The sequence below is a fragment of the Solanum tuberosum genome, unplaced genomic scaffold (genome assembly GCF_000226075.1).
Source record: "Solanum tuberosum cultivar DM 1-3 516 R44 unplaced genomic scaffold, SolTub_3.0 scf00265, whole genome shotgun sequence".
Lineage (NCBI taxonomy): Eukaryota > Viridiplantae > Streptophyta > Magnoliopsida > Solanales > Solanaceae > Solanum > Solanum tuberosum.
This window is the reverse complement of record NW_006239189.1, coordinates 790581-807360: the sequence shown is the minus strand read 5'-3', so window position 1 is coordinate 807360 and position 16780 is coordinate 790581. Positions and strand designations below refer to the sequence as shown.

The 16780-nt window shown below is 35.7% G+C and overlaps 2 protein-coding genes across 3 annotated transcripts; one reads left to right on the top strand and one right to left on the bottom strand.

The window, feature by feature from the left end:
• The first annotated feature begins 2643 nt into the window (after positions 1-2643).
• LOC102602422 (uncharacterized protein ycf20) lies at positions 2644-6348 on the top strand. 2 transcript variants are annotated; one of them, XM_006358059.2, is made up of 2 exons: positions 2644-3264; positions 5020-5378. In XM_006358059.2, exon 1 carries the CDS (start codon positions 2776-2778, stop codon positions 3238-3240), a length of 465 nt encoding a protein of 154 aa, XP_006358121.1. In that variant the 5' UTR covers positions 2644-2775; the 3' UTR covers positions 3241-3264; positions 5020-5378. The 2 variants fall into 2 exon arrangements, with proteins under 2 accessions (XP_006358121.1, XP_006358120.1); XM_006358058.2 differs by lacking the exon at positions 5020-5378 and adding an exon at positions 6052-6348 and having other exon boundaries at positions 2645-3264.
• LOC102586195 (probable LRR receptor-like serine/threonine-protein kinase At3g47570) lies at positions 5297-9969 on the bottom strand. Its single transcript, XM_015313793.1, has 5 exons — positions 9750-9969; positions 9298-9441; positions 7245-9217; positions 5986-6350; positions 5297-5548 (listed from the first exon to the last, which is right to left on the bottom strand). Exon 3 carries the CDS (start codon positions 8958-8960, stop codon positions 7332-7334), a length of 1629 nt encoding a protein of 542 aa, XP_015169279.1. The 5' UTR covers positions 8961-9217; positions 9298-9441; positions 9750-9969; the 3' UTR covers positions 5297-5548; positions 5986-6350; positions 7245-7331.
• Positions 9970-16780: the final 6811 nt, after the last annotated feature.

Genomic DNA, 16780 nt, shown 5'->3' with positions numbered 1-16780 from the left:
CGATAAACCTGGGGCTCTGATACCAACTTGTCACGACCCGATTTCTCAAGTCATGATGGCACCTACTATTTTGGTGTCTAAACGATTGTATTAACGTTGTGACTCTATTTTTGATAGCGGGGCAGCGTTTCAAGGACGTTTGAAAAGGGAAAGCTCCGGAGAAGTAATTTTGGAGCGCGTGTGATCGGCCTACAGGTAGGCTACGATTTCCCTCTATTAGATTGAGCTCAAGAAGATACTTATATAGAGCATCCGGTTTAAGGTCCGGCCTCTATCGCCCAGATACTTATATAGAGCATCCGGTTTAAGGTCCGGCCTCTATCGCCCAGATACTTATATAGAGCATCCGGTTTAAGGTCCGGCCTCTATCGCCCAGATACTTATATAGAGCATCCGGTTTAAGGTCCGGCCTCTATCGCCCAGATACTTATATAGAGCATCCGGTTTAAGGTCCGGCCTCTATCGCCCAGATACTTATATAGAGCATCCGGTTAGAGTTCTGACCTCTTATACTTGTTACTTGTGATTGGTTACTTGGGTACTTCTTGTGAGCATCCGGTTCGAGGTCCGGCCTCCGTACTGTCAGATTTTACTAATTAGGGTTGAGGTTCTGATTCGTGTTCTTCGTTCTTGGGTTCTTTTATGCAATTCTCTTTAGTTATAGTTATTTTGTGTACTCGTCGTGCTTATGGGGGTCCGTTTGGGTTTTTATTTAACTTGCGCACGAGTGTACCTTCTGGGCTTATGGGGGCCCAGTTAGGTGTAGTTAGCTTATAGATTACTTTAGTTAGTTCTTTGTACACTCGTGTGCATTCCATTGTTAGTTAGATTTTAGTTCTTGACTTCGGTTTGTGTTATTCCTTCTTTTCATATTGCCTTTACTTTTCAAGTTCAGTCGGCCTATGATGCCTACTGGGTACCTGTTGTTTTGGTACTCATGCTACGCTCTGCATCTATTTCGTGATTCAGGTCCGGGCACTAGTAGCCAGCGTTGATCGAGCTTGGAGCAGACTGATCCGGAGACGGGAGTGAGCACACGACGTTTTGTACTATTTCAGTCTCCATCTGTATATATAGACTTGTCTTTTACCTTTCGAGACAGTCCAGTCTCTGTTGTCCACTTTTGGGACTTGTACTCATTTTGTTAGTAGCTCTGTACTAGTGACTTCCAGGTTCTGGGAGAGATCTTTATTTGTATATATGTTTTTGGTTTGCTTCCGCCTGTTTATATTGTTATTTGCCTACTCTTGTTTAGTTTCTACCCTCAGACCCATTACTTGTTGTTTCGGGTTACGGGTTGGCTTACCTACTGGTGGGTTATAGTAGGTGCCATCATGACTTGAGAAATCGGGTTGTGACAATTTAACCCAACCAAACATGAGAAAATTGGAAAATATTTTCCGGAAAATATTTTTCTTCATACCAAACACACCCTAAAAGTTACTTGCTTCTTTACTGGCTACCAAACGAACTCTAGGTCGTTTGGTAGAGTGTATAAGCAAAAATAATACATGCATTAATTATATGTATTAGTAGTCCCTTGTTTGGTGCATTTTTTCATGCAAGCATTAGATATATACTCTATTGTGTATTGAGGGGTGTATTACTAATACCATAGATTTTTAGGTATTAGTAATGCAAAATGATTAAATACATGCATTAATATGGTTAAAGACCCAATTACCCCTCAAAAGTACTTTTACATCTTTTTTTCACCATAATTGTGAATAATACTTTTATAAATAAATATTTTTATACAATGCATATTATTTTTAATACACCAAACCAAATAATGCATAAAAAATAATTTATGCATAACTAAAGTACAAATTTAACTAATACATGCATTACTAGTATACACTCTATTAGATATTTATTTTATACACTCTATCAAATGACCTCTAAATGCTTACATCCATTATAATGAAGTATTTAAGCAGTTGCCCACTTTAGAGTCAATTAAGAAAAGCCAAACGAACTCTAAACATTCATTATAACGAAGAATTTAAGCAGTCGCCCACTTAAGAGTCAATTGAGAAAAATGGAGGAAGGTGACAGAAAATGATGATGTATACATGTTGACTTATTTGTACGCTCACTATTCCAAGAAAGATAATGGAGTCAAGAGAGTTACGTTCGAAACATCTAATTGAACATTTGTATTCCCTCTATTCTTAATTATTTATCCATTTTTATATTGATACATTTATTAAAATAATAATAATTGATATAACGAATTTACTTATTTATCACTATTAATTATGATGTGAATGAATTAAAAATTTAAGATTTTCAAGAAATTCTACATTTTTCAAAGTTATAAATTGAGGGTATAATAGTTAGTCTTTTTTTGCCATTTCTTGATTTATCAAAATGGACAAGTAATTATGAACAATTAAAAAAGAAAAAGTAAACAAGTAATTAGAGACAGAGGGAGCAGTTCATAACTAATACATGTATGCAAGATAAAATGTGAAAAAATAATACATGTATAACTATATTGCATAGTTAATACATAAATTCGCTCATAACTTATCTCTACATTACTAACAATTGGGTAACTCTATATTCAAAATGACAAAAAGGTACTCATTGTTAATGTGTTGCTAGTGTTCAATAGGGGCATTTAAGGAAAACAAAAAAAAAATGGGGATTGGGTATCATGTTCGTATCCCTCCATCTTAATCTTTTGTATTGTTCATCGTTCAATCAACAACAGTTGCTGAATCCTTCATCCATTCTGTATTCTCTTCCCTTTAATTGCATAAATATCAAATGACTCATTCTCTAGCTTTAACTTCTACAGCCCTAATTCGATACGGCATTGGTCCAAAAATTGGGGCTTTACCTAGGGCAAATAAGCCATCGAGATCATCTTCAAGATTATTCAGAATTCAAGCTGTGCAAGATAATGGAGAAGGGCCTCGGAGGCTGATTGATATTATTCGCATTGTGCCAGAGATTTCGAGAAATTATTTCAAAACTCCTTCACGGAGGGCACTTTTTGGAGGTATATCATTACTGGGTGGATTTTATGTGGCCCAGACAATTTCTCTATCTTTTGGAGCTTTAGGAGTGAATGATGTGATTGCTGCCGTTGTGTGTGTCTTAATTACTGAGTATGTGACGCGATTCTACTACACTCGGCCTAAGGTGACTTTTCCGATTGCTCTTTTGAACAACTTCAAGATGGGTTTTACCTATGGTCTGTTCATCGATGCCTTCAAACTTGCCAGCTGAATTAATTGCCACAGTTTTGTAGCAGTAAGTAATTTTTGCGTGCAGTTTCCTCCTTTTGGGCTGTTTGTGGATATACAAGTCATAGAAATAGCGAAGTTCTTATTTCAACTGTGTTGGTGTTGTCTCATCTTTCAGAAAAATGATGTGAGAGTAACTCATTTCTTGTGTCTTGGAATCTTATAATCACCTTGGTTTGCTTACTGTGCTTTGGGAGTTGATGGAAGTTAAAGCATTACTCAGTACAAGTTCAAGAAGTAAAAAGTTTTTATTTTTTTTACCTCTCCTAGGAGCTACTCCATCCGTTCATTTTTATTTGTCATGTTGCATTTTTCGTAAGTCAATTTAATTAATTTTCAAAGTTAAATTAGATTATATTAATTCGATATTCTAAACAAAAAATTTAGGTACTCAAAAACTATACAAAAAGTACTATAATTTGCAATTTTTTGTATATCAATATGATGAAAAAATACATCATAAAATGTTGGTCAAAGTTCTTATAATTTTACTCTAAAAAAGAAAATCATGACAATTAAAAGTGGGGGAGTACGACTTTTTATCTGCGAGAGTGCTTACCATTTGAGCAACCCCTCTTTCCAAAAAGTAAAAAGTGATGCCAAAATGAAGGAATTTTTAAGTGAATGATTTAATCTTCTTTGAGATATACACTTCTCTTATTTATATGCCCAGAAGATGAGCTCTAAAGAACAGCTCTTTTATAGAGAATTGGGTAAAATTTGAAGCAGTAGAATCTTGGAGAGCCTTTAATAGGATTTAATCTTTCTGTCCCAAGATGTGATGAAGGTTAAAATGCCTTCACTACCCGCCACTAATGAAGTGAATTCTAAAATGCCCTGATGGGGTTATTTGTACTCCAATTACTATGAAAATAACTCTAGAATAACATCCTTTTCTTTTTGCGAATCAGCATCCGTTAAGAAAAAATATTTTAGGAATAAAGTCACAGAGCCAGGTCTTGAACTTTGATGTCTGAATATCATTTGACTAAAGTTAAGTCTACTGGTTCGTTTATAGGGTCCGGCAAGATTTTGCCGAACTAGTGATCTTTCTCAGAGTGTACTGTGTTGTTCAAGAATCTGTATAACCTGCTTTCAATATTCATTAGTTGTTTCGTATGAGAAGTAGTTTTCTTCTATGGTTTTGGGTAATATGAGATATTGTTTCTTGAGACGTCTATGAATATTGCAGCCTTGGAGTTTTGAATAACTGGACTAGAAAACTACTCAATAAGTTTGATGATAAACTTACATCTAGAAGATCTTTGAGATTACAAAGGCTTCTTGGTACACTTAAAGTTAGCCTATTTGAATCCAAGTAAAACTTTTTTTAGAGAAAATTCAATTTCCCAAGGCATCCGGGAATTGGACCAACTATTTGATCTCTACTCAATACAGTTCACCCTGATTTTGCAACAGACAGAGACTATTAAATGGAGAGTGAAGCTTTTGTTTTAGTTATGGATTAATGGAAAGATATCCCTGGGTTTTAGTTATGAGATTAGTGCAGTATTACTAATATACTGGACCACAAAGAAAGTGAAGCTTTTGTATTTGCAGTGTGATTATGGTAGCTGTCATGCTGTCTTTGTCGGTGAATGGGAACTATTGAAAAATGAAATTAAGAAACTTTGCAGCTGTTAAGGGGTCAATATTGGATGAATTAAGAAAGTAATAAACCTAAGCCAAATGATGTAGAAATGAAATTAAAATTGTATCTAAATTCTTATGTATGCTCATTGACTGCTATTTGGTGTTCCAGGCAATGTTGGATTTTTAGCAGAAGTCATTGGATTTGAGTTGCCAAGTGTTATTGATTGAGCGGGTGATCTAAGTTGTTGGAAAAGGACTTTTCAGTCTTTCAGTTTTTTGTTATTCACCAATTAGAATCCACGTTCAACATTTGGGGTTTAAGTCTCAACCCCAATTGTGACCTGTGAGAGTGAAAAATATGGATTGCATTTGTGCTTTCAATCTACAGTCAAGCTGTTAATTGTGAAAACTCTGTTCGACTTGGTAACTAAAAGAGCCTAAGCTTGTAGTTCAACATTTTACTGCTCTTCATAGACTATTCAAGCTGCTATCTCAATAATAATTCATGATCACCGGTATTATACTTTAGTACACATCTTATATATTAGATTTGTTACATAAACATACTCAAACTTGAAACATGCACAAGAGGAAGGCACAAGAAATAAGAGAAGTCCGAATCTCAGACCAAATCTTTGTTGGCAACTCAATTGGTGTCACCCAAATTTGCCAACGACAGGCATAAAAGGCGGCACTACCTGTACAAAAATTTAAATGGCATCAAACTTGAGTTGGCAGTCATTGCAGATAAAAACTCATAGCACACACAAAAATACACTAATTGTACGGATACATGAGTTGTTTGCTTCCCTTTTCAACATTCATCATAATTTCCAAATGTTGGTCCTCATGAATTCTTGATTTACTTTACTCACTAATGAAGTTCTCCTTGATTATGTGACCAATTTCAAAACTAATGAAGTTCTCCTTGATTTAAGTATTATTATATTAATAAAAAAAAAAGTATTATTATATTATTATTATTATTATTTTATTTTTTATTTTTATTATTATTATTTGTATGGAAAAAACCCATTTCTACATGGTATAGACAAGACAGTAATCTTTCTATTCCTGAAATGGGAAATAATTTCTCCATATGACATTAGAATATTTTAAAAAGTTGGATACCTACCATTGCATAAACCTTGTTACATCATCTGCATAGAAATTCATGCTTGATCTTCTTGATATTTGCCAGGACATCTTTCATGTTGAGCCTCTCATTAGGAGATTCAGCTGTGCAATTCAATGCCAACTCCAAAATAGAGGTCACACAACACAACTTTTTGTTGAAATCAATCTCTTCAGGTTGCAATAAGGTGTCATCAATAATATCATCTGGTGCTACAGGTAGTGAATTACAGACCCAACTCCTCATGTTCAAATTTTCTTGAAACATTTCATCATATGGCCTTTTCCTTGTGAAAGTTTCCATGAGCATAATGCCATAGCTGTACACATCACATCTTCTAGAAACTAATACAACTGATCCATACTCTGAGATCCAATATTTGGAGTAATTAGTTTCTTGATGAGCCCGATAAAGAAATGAAAATATTATACATATATATGTGTGTGTGTCTGTATGTGTATATATATATATATATATATTTACTAGATATTGAAAATAGTTGAATTTACCTTGAGTAGATAAGGACTTTAAAAACTGAAAGTATAATTGGAATGAAACAAGTATAAGGCAGTCAATCGAAACGATATGGACTTCTAGCAGATAAAAGATGATATTAGACAGATCCAATCTATGAGTTCACTTAGTCGTTTCACTTTCACATATACCTTAAGAGAAGGTAACACTCCTGCTCACATGCTTGCTAACTTGGCTGAATAGTGCAAAATGACTACCTTCTTCACTGAGACTAGGCCTATAAATCTTCCGTTTAAGAATGATGTAGTTGGCAAGCCTAACATTAGAATCTAAGTTAAGAGAACAGCTTTCTTTTTGATCCTGGCTGAGTCTTCTCTGCTTGCTCTAAAATCCTAGAATTTATCTTTTTGTATGCTTAATTGATGTGGGGCAACCCTTAACCCCCCCCCCCACATTTCTTCTTTTCCTCACTCCTAGTATCGTAAATTTGTATTGATGAGGTCAGGCGTAGTCCCCCTCTATGCCCCTTTGGCTCATCTATTTAATATCCTTTGAGGGAACTTTTGATAAAAAGAAATTCGTAGATGCATGCATATAGAGTTTGACAGTCATATTTCAATGTTTTCTATACCATTTTTGTTCACGCTTAATCTGTGATATATTACATTTCTTTAATTAAGCTATCCACTCAGGCTTTCACCGAGTTTTAATGTGATGTAATAGTAAACTAATTATTATGTAAATAACACATCATATGCGATATTCAAGGACTAAAAGAAAGTTACCTGGTGCAATGTAGCCCATTGTGGCAAGTGTTTTAGTATGAGCAATTGATTCCCCTTCTCCTAATAACTTGGTCAGGCCAAAGTCACTCACATAACCAACTTTTCATCTAGCAAGACGTTGCTAGGCTTCAGGTCACTATGTACAACAACTGTTTCATAACCGTGATGGAGATATTCCAAAGCAAATGCAACATCGATCATTATGTCTAGTCTTTGGATCATATTCAAGAAGCGATCATCAGAATGTAGCCACAGCTCTAGGCTTCCATTGGGCATATACTCAAGAAGTAATGCTTTAAAATCCAAGTTAGTACAACTGCTGATAACTTTGGTGAGATTTCTATGACGAAGGTTGCGTAAAACTTCACATTCAGCATCGAAACTCTTTAACGCACCTTCAATCTGTAAATTAAACACTTTGATTGCCATAGTCATCCCATTTGCAAACATGCCCTTATAAACAGAGCTAAAACCTCCAGTGCCTAGCAAGTTGCATTGGTCGAACCCTTGAGTTGCCCTTTCAATTTCAATGTATGAAATCCTGGCTAGTGTTGTTGCAGTAAAGGATTCAGCTTGAGTTGGAATATTTCTATTCCAACGTCTCCTTAACATAAACACAACGATTGAGCCAAGTACCACTACTGCAGCTCCCAGGAAGACAAGTATAATCAAAAGCAGTTTGCTTTTCCTTGAATGATGAAAAGACCTAGTCATACAAGGTTGGAAAACTAAACCGCCGCATAACCCTTCATTTCCCATAAAAGATTGAGAGGTGAAATTGAGAAAAGGTCCTTTACTTGGGATTTCACCTTCTAATCTATTGAATGATACATTGAGATCCTTCAGATGTCGAAGTGACTCTAATGATTTTGGAATCATACCTGAAAGAAAATTATTGGATGGATTTGCTGATTCCAAACTTATCGTATTCTCGAGTGACTCCGGAATAGATCCTTGTAACTCATTATAAGCCAACGAAAGATAAAATAGATTCTGCAAGTCTCCAATTGTGGAGGGAATACTTCCTGAAAGGTGATTCCTGGAAAGATCTATGGATGCTATGGCTTTCAACTTTCCTAACTCTGGAGGTATAGAACCAACCAAGGAATTATTTGACAAGTTAAGATCCAAAAGATCTTTGAGGCTCCATAGACTCATGGGTATGTTAGTGATCCTATTTGAATTTAGATAAACATTTCTCAAAGAGGTTGCATTACCAATGCAAGACGGTACCGGACCCGAAATCCTATTATTAGAAAAATCAACCATGCCCAAGGATGATAATTTGCAAAGGCACTGGGGCAACGGTCCACTTAACCTATTATCCTCAATTGCTACCCTTTGAAGAATATGTAAATTACATAATGCTGTTGGCACTGATCCAGTCAAGTCATTGTGGGTTAGGGACAAAGTGTTTAAGTTACTTAAATTCCCAATTCCTAATGGTATCTGACTCCTTATTTCACAACTGTCTAAATAAAATTCCATAATGGTAGTGGAGAGATTGCCAATGGAATCTGGAATAACACCATCGAGAAGATTATGGTCTAAGTAAACTTCTTTCAATGATCTGCAGTTTGTCAATGAAGTTAAGATACTTAGGTGCAGAGATAATAAGTTATTATTGGACAAGTCCAGATGTTCAAGATGCCTCAAACCCCCCAATGAGTTAGGAATCTGACCACTGAATTTGTTACCATTAAGATATAATCTCATTAGATATGAGGAATTGGAGATTGAGGTGGGTAAAACTCCACCAATGTTGTTTACACCAAGATTCAAAATCTCTAGATTTGTTGGCCAGTAGTTTGAAGCATATTGAAGACTACCCGAAAGGTGGTTAGAGAGGAGAGAAACCCTTGTAAGTGTAGAGATATTGAAGAGCTCTTCTGGTATATTACCACTTAATTGATTAAATTGCAAATAAAGTGTCTCCAATTTGTGAAGATTCCCAATCTCTCTGGGTATAACACCTGACACATGAAAGAGTACATATATCTCGATTAATTTATTTTATTGCCTCCGGATAACCAAACAAGACCACGTATGCTACCTGATAAATAGTTTGTGTTCAAATTAATCACCCATAGTGATGATAGGTTGGATATGGTGCGCGGTATTGAACCCACAATTTGATTGTTCTCCACTTGTATTTGCTGCAACTTTCGTAAATTACCAATCTTTGCTGGAATTGTGCCTGCAAATTATTTTGACAAGCGGCAAACAAACTTGTAAACCTTTTATCCTGTTGCTCAATTAACAAACTTCGAAATTAGCCTCATGCTAGAAGGCTTTTGAATATGGATAAACTTATTTTATAAAGTGAAAATAAAATGATAGCTTTGGGAGGGTTAAAATGGAACGTACAAGGTTGAGATGAAGTATCAAAATGAAAACTAAAGACCAGTTAGATGTATTTTGCCAAATGGGATGGCCATCCTTAAGCAGCAATATAAATACAATTATTTTCTAAATTGAACAAGTAAAAGTGGACGAAAGGAGTACCGTGCAAGTTGTTTCCCCCGAGATTTAAGAGCTCATGCCTCTCCAAGTTTACAATTTCTGGTGGAATGGTTCCACTGAAGTTATTGTATGACAATGAAAAATCATGCAATTCTGTGCAGTTAGACAAACCTGTTGGAATTTGACCACTCAAGTGGTTGGAAATGATTGAAATGCTCTTTATTTTTGCAAGACGACGACATATATCTACAGGAAGACTCCCAGTTCATTGATTATGTGATAGACCTAAAATTTCCAACAACGACATATTGAAAATGGAGAGCGGGATAGAGCCAGTAAATTGGTTTTCAAATAAAATCAACTCCTTTAGATACTCAAGATTCCCAATCTCCTTAGGGATATTGCCTTGAAGACGATTGTTTCTCACACTCAAAGTTTCTAACTTTGAAATGAAACCGAACCACATGACTGGGATCTCTCCGCTGAAATTATTGAACGCAAGATCCATCACCTTCAGTCTACGCAAACGAGACAAATCTTGAGGGAGGTCTCCATGTAAATTGTTTTGGCTCACATCAAGAGAAACGAGGAAGGAGAGGTTTCCCAAGTTTGAAGGAATGTTTCCAAGAATGTTCATGTTGGATATATTTAGTGCACTCACCCTATGGTGACGAGATCTGCAAGTGACTCCAATCCAATCACAAACGGAGGATTGAGAAGACCAATTTTGAGTTGAGGGATGAGAAGAGTTTAGAGTAAAGCTAACTTTTAAGGCAAGTAGAGCTGATTGATCTGTTTTTATGTCGATGGCCTCGAACAAGTAAAGTGTCAATAATTGTAGTGAAAGCAAGAAAGAGTATGATCTCTCCAAGTGATTGGGGAACAAATTAAGTTTTCAGGTAGGGACAAATAAGAAAGTGAGAGGTATATATAATTTTCAAGAAATAAATATTTAGGTAGATTTATATCTTATAGTTAAGTTTTATTGGTGAAACATGTAATATACTTACATGGGTAAAAATTATTTACACCCCTAATTTTGATTTACGAATCAATCCCCTTCCCTTCTCCCTTATTATATGCATTATGGATTTTACTTTTAACATTTTCAATCCTCTATTTATGTAGTTATATATCTTTTTCATATAAAAGGGAAGAATACTTATTGTTCAAAGGTGAAAATAGATATATTTTTTTATTATCTTCAAAGCAAATTTGAGGTGTGCAAATGATTTTCACCCTATTTACGAATTAATAATTTTTATTCCCATTTTCTTAAAATGTATTTAATCTTAGAAAAGGTGGAATACTCTCTTCGTTCCCTTTTGTGTTTATTTTATCTTTACCATTAAATATTATTCAATATCTAATACATTTCTAAAAACATTAAAATTAATACATTCAAAGTGGAGTATATGGAGTATTTAAGATTCTAAAAAAATTATCATATCAAAAGTGTTCTTTTCGATTAAAGTCTTTCTAACTGTTTTTAAGATAAGAAAACCTAAAACATTCAATGAATCTTCTAAGTAAGAGAATTTGAGGCGGCCTCTTTTAATATGCCATTGACTTTTTTAAAATGTTACACATTGTCAAGTGATGTAATAAGAACAATTTTATGCAAAGTCATACAATCAACTAGAGATTCGACGTAACATTCAGACAATTATCACAAATATATTAAAGTAGAGTGACAATACTAATATAATACGAAAAATTAAAATTGATAATTTGAGATGAAATACCTGTAGACTATAGTCAACCATGTTTTTCTTTGAACATATACTGAATAATGTGATGCATACGTGTAATTGTATCAAAATTTAAAAGTTTATAAACTAAAAATTAAATTATGATAAAACCCATTTTTTTAAATTAAAATATTTAATATAATTTTTTTAACTAGAAGCCTACAACAAGACTCCTAAAAAAACTTCTGGTTCCCAGTAGACACCTCCTCCAAGACAAAAGTCACTAGGGATGTCATCCCTTTATTTATGGGGCTGTAATTTATTCCAACATGATGGGTAGTTTCATTGACTATTTGAGTTTATATATATTTTTTATTTTCAATCCAAATTTTAGAGAATTGTCACAAGAGAATCGAGTAACTCAGTTGGATTATAATTATTATTATGTTATAGGTCATCTATTTCTTTCTTTAGTTAGAGTTAATATTAATCATTTAATTCGACTAAATTAACTTGATAGTAAATACCTACATAAATAAACAAATAAATAAAATACACATTCCGGTTTGGATTGTCATTAATATTTTAAATATAGGATATACATTATTAAAATATTGAATGAGCTAATATATAGTTATATACTATTAATACTACCATGTTTAGAAGCATAAGAATAAGGAGTTTAACATGTTTTAAGTTTTCACCTTCTAACTCCAATATGCACATGAAAGTTTTGTGCAATTTTTTTTAAAAAAAACGCAACAATACTTACAGACTCAGGCCAATGTCCAACTAACTTTTCATCTAGCAAGAATCAACATATGAAGTTCAGACAAGAGACCAAACCGTGGCCGAGATCCATCCCCATCAATTAATCTACATAAACGAGACATTGACGGAGGTCACCATGTAAATTATTTCTACTCACATCTAGAGAGACGAGAAACGAGAGGTTCCCAAAAATATGGTGGAGTGGTATTGAGATTCAAAGAAGAAGAAGCAAAAGGAACTACTTACTGTTAGTTAAATAAATCAGCTGCTGCTTGAAGTTGCTAGTGGTAGTTAGAGGTTTGTTATAAAGTTTGTTATGCAAGAGCACGTGTTACACATGTGTTAGTTACAAATGAGTCGGTGCACTTTATATATAAAAGAGTGCATTTGTAATGTAGAAGATAACACAAAAACAGATCATTCTGATTTCATTGAAAAGAAATGTAAGGTTTTTTCTCTCTAGTTCTGCATCTGGTATTTTGAAGAATATAGCTTAGATTCTAAGCACCTTAGGCAGCAAAGGTTGTTGCAATTTTTGATTGGGTTGAATGAGACCTTTGCTCAAGTAAGAAGTTCTATTCTACTCAATTCGAATGTGCCTACTGTTAATCAAGCCTATGCTATGGCGATACAGGAAGAGAGCCAAAGGAAATTAGGCAGTACAGATTTAGGAGGAGAGCCACTAACTATGCTTGCAGGAAGAAATGTTAATGTGTCCAATAACCAGGGTCCAGGAAGGTATTCACACAATCATTCACAAGTACAGTACCAAGGGCAATCATCTCAAGGCAAGAGATCTGGAATCATATGATAGCATTGTGGTTATAAAGGGCACACAAAGGAAACTTGCTACAGGATAGTAGGTTTTCCGGCAGACTTCAAAAGCAGGAGGAAGGGACAGCCTGATGTTTTCAAGCCACAGGCCAATAATATCACAGTTGAGGAAGAGAATGATGCAGAAAGGAAGTTCAGCTTTCCAGGTGGATATTTCACTAGGGATGATTATAATGAAACTCTGAAAAGGATGTGTCCTAAGCCAACAGGTAGTTGCAAGGCCGATGCACAAGCAGGTATGAATACTATAAGAAGTGATATTTGTCCTGCTTTAGAATGGATAATTGACTCAGGAGCTTCACATCATGTAACATGTTGTGAAGCACTTTTGAATGAGCCAAAAACAGTAGAGCAATCCAGGAACAATAAAGTACAGGTCCCTACAGGAAATAGAATACAAATAGAACATACAGGAGACACAATGGTTCTAGGAAATCACTGTTTGAAGAATGTATTGCATGTGCCTGATTTTAAATTCAATCTGTTGTCAGTTTCCAAACTCACCAAGGATTCAAATTGTGTGGTGTCCTTCTATCCTAATCAGTGTGTATTGCAGGAACTCTCCAATGGGAAGGTGATTGGGATTGGTAGAGAAGTTGATGGACTCTATATCCTAAAAAATCACATACCACCGACCTTTGGAGCTGTTATCAAGGCTGAAGATAATCAGAGACTGTGGCATCTAAGGCTAGGACATCCTTCTGTAGGAGTTATGAAGATTTTAAAGCATAAAGTGGATGATGGTGTACATCAAGAGTGTGTGATTTGTCCATTAGCTAAACAATGTAGGTTAAAGTTTCCAGTTAGTACTTCTAAATCTACTAGTTTGTTTGAGTTGATTCATCTAGATGTATGGGGGCCTCATAAACACCCTACATATGATAGAAAACACTACTTCTTGACTATTGTAGATGATTACAGCAAATTCACTTGGATTATGTTGCTGCAGTCTAAGAAAGAGGTAGTAGTAGTCTTGAAGAATTTTATCTCTATGGTCTGTAATCAGTTTGGTGTTGGAATAAAAGTTGTTAGATCTGACAATGGTACAGAGTTTTTCAATACTTGCATGACTGACTTGTTGCTTGATCATGGAATAGTCCATCAGAGTAGTTGTCCATACACACCTCAGCAAAATGGTGTTGTTGAAAGAAAGCACAAACATATTTTAGAGATAGGGAGGGCTTTAAAGATTCAATCACATATACCTAGTAGATTTTGGGGAACATGTGTATTGACTGCTGTTTATCTCATTAATAGATTGCCTACTGTTCTGTTAAATGGAAAATCTCCCTATGAGATGATGTATCACACGGCTCCTAATCTTGATCATTTGAGGGTATATGGTTGCTTATGCTTTGCCACAGTATTGCCTAAAGGAGATAAATTTGCAGCAAGAGCCAAGAAGGCTGTCTTTATTGGATATTCTTCCACACAAAAAGGGTACAAATTATATGACTTAGAGTCCAAAACTGTGTTCATCAGTAGGGATGTGACCTTCAGAGAACACATTTTCCCTTTTCAAGGGGACAAGTCACAAGACCCCTTCCCTTTACTCTCACCATTTCTACAGGATGCAGGTGTTTCCTCAGAACAGATCACAGATGCAGAACTCCCTGATGTTGCACAGTCAAGGATATCACCAGAAGTTTCAGACTTATCTTCTGTTGATTTTCCTCTTGCTGCAGAGACAATGGAACAGGTTCCTGAAGTTGAAATGGATCCTGAACTTTTACATCAAGAGACACATACTGAGCATCCTGTTGAAGATGTAGTGGCACATGTTGAAGATATAGTTCCACCTGCAGCACCTAGAAAGACCAGCAGGATATCCAAGCCTCCCATCTGGAGCAAAGATTATATTGTTCCACCTAAATCCAGTCTTTATTCCATTATTGACCATGTTCACTATGCTCATCTGTCCAACAATTATCAGGCCTATGTACAATCTTTTTCAGCTTCACTTGAACCTCAAACATTCAGGGAAGCTTCACAAGATGCTAGATGGATCTCAGCTATGCAAGATGAGATCAAGGCACTGGAGGATAACAATACCTGGACCATTGTAGGCCTGCCTCCAGGTGCAAAGGCCATAGGCTCAAAATGGGTGTATAAAATCAAGTACAAGTCTGATGGTGCAGTCGACAGATTCAAAGCTAGATTAGTGGCTAAAGGGTACACACAAAGGGAAGGGCTGGACTACAATGAGACTTTCTCTCCGGTTGCAAAAATGGTAACAATTAGGACAGTTATCAGTTTAGCTGCTTCCTATGGCTGGGACCTATGTCAAATGGATGTGAGTAATGCTTTTCTACAAGGTGATCTGCATGAGGATGTTTATATGAACTTACCTCTTGGTTTTCACAAAAAAGGGAACAATCAAGTATGCAAGTTACAAAAGTCTCTATATGGTTTGAAACAAGCCTCTCGACAATGGAACATTAAATTCACTGATGCTTTATTAGATGCTGGTTATAGTCAAAGTGCTCATGACTATTCTATGTTCACCAGGAAGTATGGGGGTGATATTGTAGTGCTTCTGGTGTATGTTGATGACTTGTTGATCACTGGCTCAAGCTCCAAGATGATTGATGAAGCTAAGTCTACATTACACCAGCATTTCAAGATGAAAGATTTGGGGAAGTTAAGATATTTTTTGGGCATAGAAGTGATGCAATCCAAAGGTGGAATCCTGCTAAACCAAAGGAAATATGCACTGCAACTCATTGCTGACACAGGTCTTAGTGGTGCAAAACCATTCAATACTCCTGTTGAATTCAATCACAAGTTCACTAGCTTGACTTATGATCAACACACAGGAAACAGTTCTGATCCTGAGTTGGTTGATGTTACATCTTATCAGAAGTTAATTGGGAAGTTGATCTACTTGACAATAACAAGGCCGGACATAGCATTTGGAGTTCAAACTTTAAGCCAATTCATGCAACATCCAAAAGTGTCACATTGGGATGCAGCCCTTAGAATTGTGAGATACATCAAAAAGTCTCCGGGCCTTGGTATTTTTCTGAAGAAGGGTGAGATTACAAACTTGACAGGGTATTGTGACTCAGATTGGGCATCCTGTCCCAACACCAGGAGATCCGTCACTGGTTATGTGATAAAGTTAGGAGAGTCTTTGATTTCTTGGAAGTCAAAAAAGCAACAGACTGTGAGTAGAAGCTCTGCTGAAGCAGAGTATCGAAGCATGGCAGCAGTAGTCTCAGAATTGATTTGGCTTTCAGGGCTACTGCAAGAGTTGAATGTGTCTATATCAGTTCCTATTAAACTCTTTTCAGATAGTAAGTCGGCTATTCAAATTGCAGGAAATCCCATATTTCATGAGAGGACGAAACATATTGAAATCGACTGTCACTTCATTAGGGACAAGGTGAAGGCTGGATTCATAGATCCTCAATTTGTTTGTTCCAACATGCAGTTAGCTGATATACTGACAAAGGGGCTTGGGACAGGACAACATGAGTTCTTATTGTCCAAGCTTGGTGTGTTAGATGTGTTTCAACCACCAGCTTGAAGGGGAGTATTGAGATTCAAAGAAGAAGCAAAAGGAACTACTTACTGTTAGTTAAATAAATCAGCTGCTGCTTGAAGTTGCTAGTGGTAGTTAGAGGTTTGTTATAAAGTTTGTTATGCAAGAGCACGTGTTACACATGTGTTAGTTACAAATGAGTCGGTGCACTTTATATATAAAAGAGTGCATTTGTAATGTAGAAGATAACACAAAAACAGATCATTCTGATTTCATTGAAAAGAAATGTAAGG

Excerpts from the sequence above, each read along its gene's own strand:
- LOC102602422 (XM_006358058.2), top strand. The coding sequence starts at position 2,776 with ATGACTCATTCTCTAGCTTTAACTTCTACAGCCCTAATTCGATACGGC.
- LOC102586195 (XM_015313793.1), bottom strand. The coding sequence starts at position 8,960 with ATGAGATTATATCTTAATGGTAACAAATTCAGTGGTCAGATTCCTAAC.